At 37.9% G+C, this 3916-nt stretch overlaps 1 protein-coding gene across 1 annotated transcript; it reads left to right on the top strand.

Annotated features, from left to right (window-relative positions):
• Positions 1 to 2484: 2484 nt before the first annotated feature.
• Positions 2485 to 3492, top strand: LOC308460773 (olfactory receptor 6B1-like; the record flags this gene model as incomplete). Its single annotated transcript, XM_080977297.1, has 1 exon — positions 2485 to 3492. The coding sequence occupies one exon, from the start codon at positions 2485 to 2487 to the stop codon at positions 3490 to 3492; it is 1008 nt and encodes a 335-aa protein (XP_080833423.1).
• Positions 3493 to 3916: the final 424 nt, after the last annotated feature.

Genomic DNA, 3916 nt, shown 5'->3' with positions numbered 1-3916 from the left:
CAGATGAGAGCTGGGAGGGTCCACCACTTTCTGTGCATGACAAGGGTTCAGTGCTGCCTTTGAGAGAGGTCTCTGTGTTTTCTCTCTCTCTTCCTTTCTCTGTTTTGTTTAGATTAGTTTCTTTTATCTTACTGTATTATGAAAAAGCTTTAATAAAATATTATGAGAAAAAGAAGAAGACAGAATTTAACTTGCTTCTTAATGGCTTCCGGGACAAAAGAAATGGCTATGACATATATTTAGGATAGGCATATGTGAAAGACCACCTTCACTCATATTTTTATTTTCTTTATTATTACATTTAAATTTCACATTTCCTCCAAGAAGTTCAAGGTCGCAAACATAGAACTCTCTCTTCCCATTTTACGCTCAAACCAACCCTGAGCTAGATTAGGTCAAGAGAAAGCGTTTGGCTCAAGGTCACCCACTTCATTGCTGAGCTGGGATTTGAACCCTGTCTTCCAGGACCTAGTCCAATACTTTAACCAGTACACCACACTGGTTCTCATATGTATCCCATAAGAGCCTGTTTGCTTATTAAAATAATCAATGGAGACTCTCTTATGCCTGATGTAAATTTATTTACTATGCATATATTATTTAAACAAAAATACTGATGCTAGCTTTGGGAATTCTGGGTCTTCCACTTTGGGATTTCTGGATATCTGCAACTAGACCCTAATAATTCCCTCTCTTCATACTCTTACCTTAATTAATTCCCTAGCGTGTTGAATGTAAACAGATTTGTGGTTGTCATCACAGTAGAGTAGTCCACAAACCTCCATGCATGACAGTTTCATAAGGATATAATGTTGCCTGTTGAGTGCAGCTCATTTTCCGTCCTGTAAAATCATTCATTTTTTGTTTCTAGAAAGAAAGAAGTGTAACCATGGTTGTTGGGGTACTGTTGTTGCAAATGTGATCTGGATCATTGTGACTAAATTCAGAAAGGGAAAAAATAAGGTGATTTTATTTGAAGTTCTTTGTTCACATTTGATTAGCCGCCCATGCAGGAACTACAAGGAGCAAAGCTGGCTGCTTGATGGTGCTCAACAACTGGATTCTACTTGAATCTCAAGACAGGGTAACAAATAAAAATGGAGACAGCTTGTTTCACTCTAAGAGGTTGTAGACACTGCTCGTTAGACTATAGTGTAGGTTGTGAGGATGTAAAGTAAAAGCCTTAATGTAGCACGAAGGAGAGATATGATACAGCATCTTCAGATAAGATATTCATGATAATTTGGCCTAAAAGCAAAACATGCCATCTCATTATAATAATGAAATCACCATTGCCTTTTAAATATGTTGCTAAACTTGAATGAATTTGCCAATTTTAGATAATTGGGCAAATGCTTACCAAATTGAAATAGAAGATCTTTAAATAATGCTACGAAATGCTCATTCGTTTTTGCATTTGACATGAGATTGATCTGAAAGACCATACTCATGTAATATGAGAAAAACATAAATAGAAGAGAAATGTGGTTACATGTAGCACTTAAAATGGCACTTAAGTGGCACTTAAGATCCAATAAGCTTTACTTACTCTTATTGCACATGTGTTAGTGCTATCTGAGTGCAGTACTGTCAATTTCCATAGGCAACTAGATTGTTTAAATTGCTTCTGACAGAGACAAATAAGGAACAACAAACGGAAGTCATGAACAATGGGTTTCATTAAACTGAGTTTTACTCAGAATAGACCTGCTGAAATGAATGAACATGAATAAGTCCATTCATTTCAGTGGGTCTTCTCTGAGTAAATATTTGCTTATTTCATAAAAGGTAATCTGTACAACTTCATTTTTTTTATTTTTTTGCAAACAAGTAAGTTTCAAAGTACCGGTAATATTTGTTAAAAATCTACACTGATGTGACCTGTGTCTCACCTATAAAATAATTAGAGAAAAGTATGTTTCCTCTTCTAGAAGCTCTGTGGTATTATACTTCACTATATATATTTATCTGGACTCTTTAGGACTTCTCAGGAGACATGTGCAGTGGAACCTCGGGTTGTGAAAGTGATCCATGCGGGAGGCACATTCACAACCCGCAGCGCCGCATCTACGCACTCGTGGGTCGTGATTCAGCACTTCTGCACATGCACAAAGCACGATTTAGTACTTCTGCGCATGCATGAGCGCCGAAACCCAGAAGTAACCCATTCTGGGTTCAGCGCGGTGCACAACCTGAAAATACATAACCTGAAGAGTCTGGAACCCGAGGTACCACTGTATATGGCTACATTTAGTCTGTTCATGGTATCCAAAGAATAGCAGAAAACCAAAGAGATTTATGTTTTATAGAAAAAAACCAAACTTCATCAGAAAACAATAAATAATCTGTTCCTTTCATCTGCTGAACCAAGGAACTTGCTTATTAAAAGAATGATCTCCACATTCACACACTTGTGCACATGCACATAAAAACTCAGAGTGTAGTCATACTTGTATATTAAATGGTATGTATCAGATTTGAACGATGAAACCTCTATTTCTACCTATTGCCTTTTGCAGTTCCTTGAAATACCCTGAGGAGCATTTCATGGATAATAAACAATGGAACAATCAAACAATGGTCAAAGAATTCATCCTCCTTGGATTTGGAAATATACATTCATTTCAGCTCCTTTTCCTGGTATTTCTAGCGATTTACCTTGTGACCATGTTGGGAAACCTTTTGATTGTTATCTTAGTTGCAGCTGATCAACACCTACACACTCCCATGTACTTTTTCCTAGCAAATTTGTCTTCTTTAGAGTCATGCTACATCTCAACTATTTTGCCCAGAATGCTGAACAGCTTCATAACTGGGAACCAGTCTATGTCTGTGAATTCTTGTTTCATGCAACTGTATTTCTTTGGGGCCTTGGCTACTGCAGAATGCTATCTGCTTGCTGCTATGTCTTACGATAGGTATCTAGCAATCTGCAAACCATTGCATTATATGACCATTATGAATGCCAGGTTCTCCCTGCAACTTTCAAGTGGTTCTTGGGTCATTGGATTCATCGTTAATACTTTAACGACCTCTTCAATGATGCACTTAATATTCTGTGGACCTAATGAAATCGACCACTTCTTCTGTGATTTTGCACCATTACTTCAACTGTCTTGTAACGATACCCTGAAAATACAGCTGCTGATTTTTGTTCTGTCAGCTCTGTTTGGATTGGTGCCATTTCTTTTAACACTTATTTCCTACAGCTGCATCATAAAAACCATTCTGAGGATACCATCCACTTTAGGAAGGAAGAAAGCATTTTCCACCTGCTCATCACACCTCATTGTGGTTACACTCTTTTATGGCACTATAGTCATTGTATACGTGTTACCAAAAACCAGAACACTTAGAGACCTTAACAAGGTCTGCTCTGTCTTCTACACTGTCTTAACACCCTTGGTGAATCCTTTCGTTTACAGCCTGAGAAATAAAGACATTAAACAAGCGTTAAGGAAAGCTGTGAGATATTTTGTCGATAGATCATAAGCATCATCAGGCTTTCATCTGTATACTCCAGGAATGGGGAACTGGTTGGACTTCAACTTACATGAGTTCCAGCCACCATGGATAATGGTCAGGGTTGATGGGAGAAGCAGTTTGGCAACATCTGGAGGGCCTTTTTTATTTAAATAAAAATGTAAATGCTGCCACTACTATTTCAATGAGATGGCTACCATGATCATACCTTGCTTTCAGAGAAAAGTGACTTGTTTGAATTAGAATGCTAAATTGCATATACAGCCTCGTCTGATCCATTCAATTAATATGTATGTGATTATGACACAAATGCAGGAATCCTGCCCACAGCCATTCCTGGCTGGCTTGTACCACAGATGCACTGACCCATTGCGCCACATGACCTGTATCAGATTATTTGGAAGACCTAGGCACCCAAAGGAAAATATAGGAA

The sequence above is a fragment of the Podarcis pityusensis genome (genome assembly GCF_964106645.2).
Source record: "Podarcis pityusensis genome assembly, chromosome: 13".
In the NCBI taxonomy this organism is placed as follows: domain Eukaryota; kingdom Metazoa; phylum Chordata; class Lepidosauria; order Squamata; family Lacertidae; genus Podarcis; species Podarcis pityusensis.
This window is presented reverse-complemented; position numbering and strand designations above follow the sequence as displayed.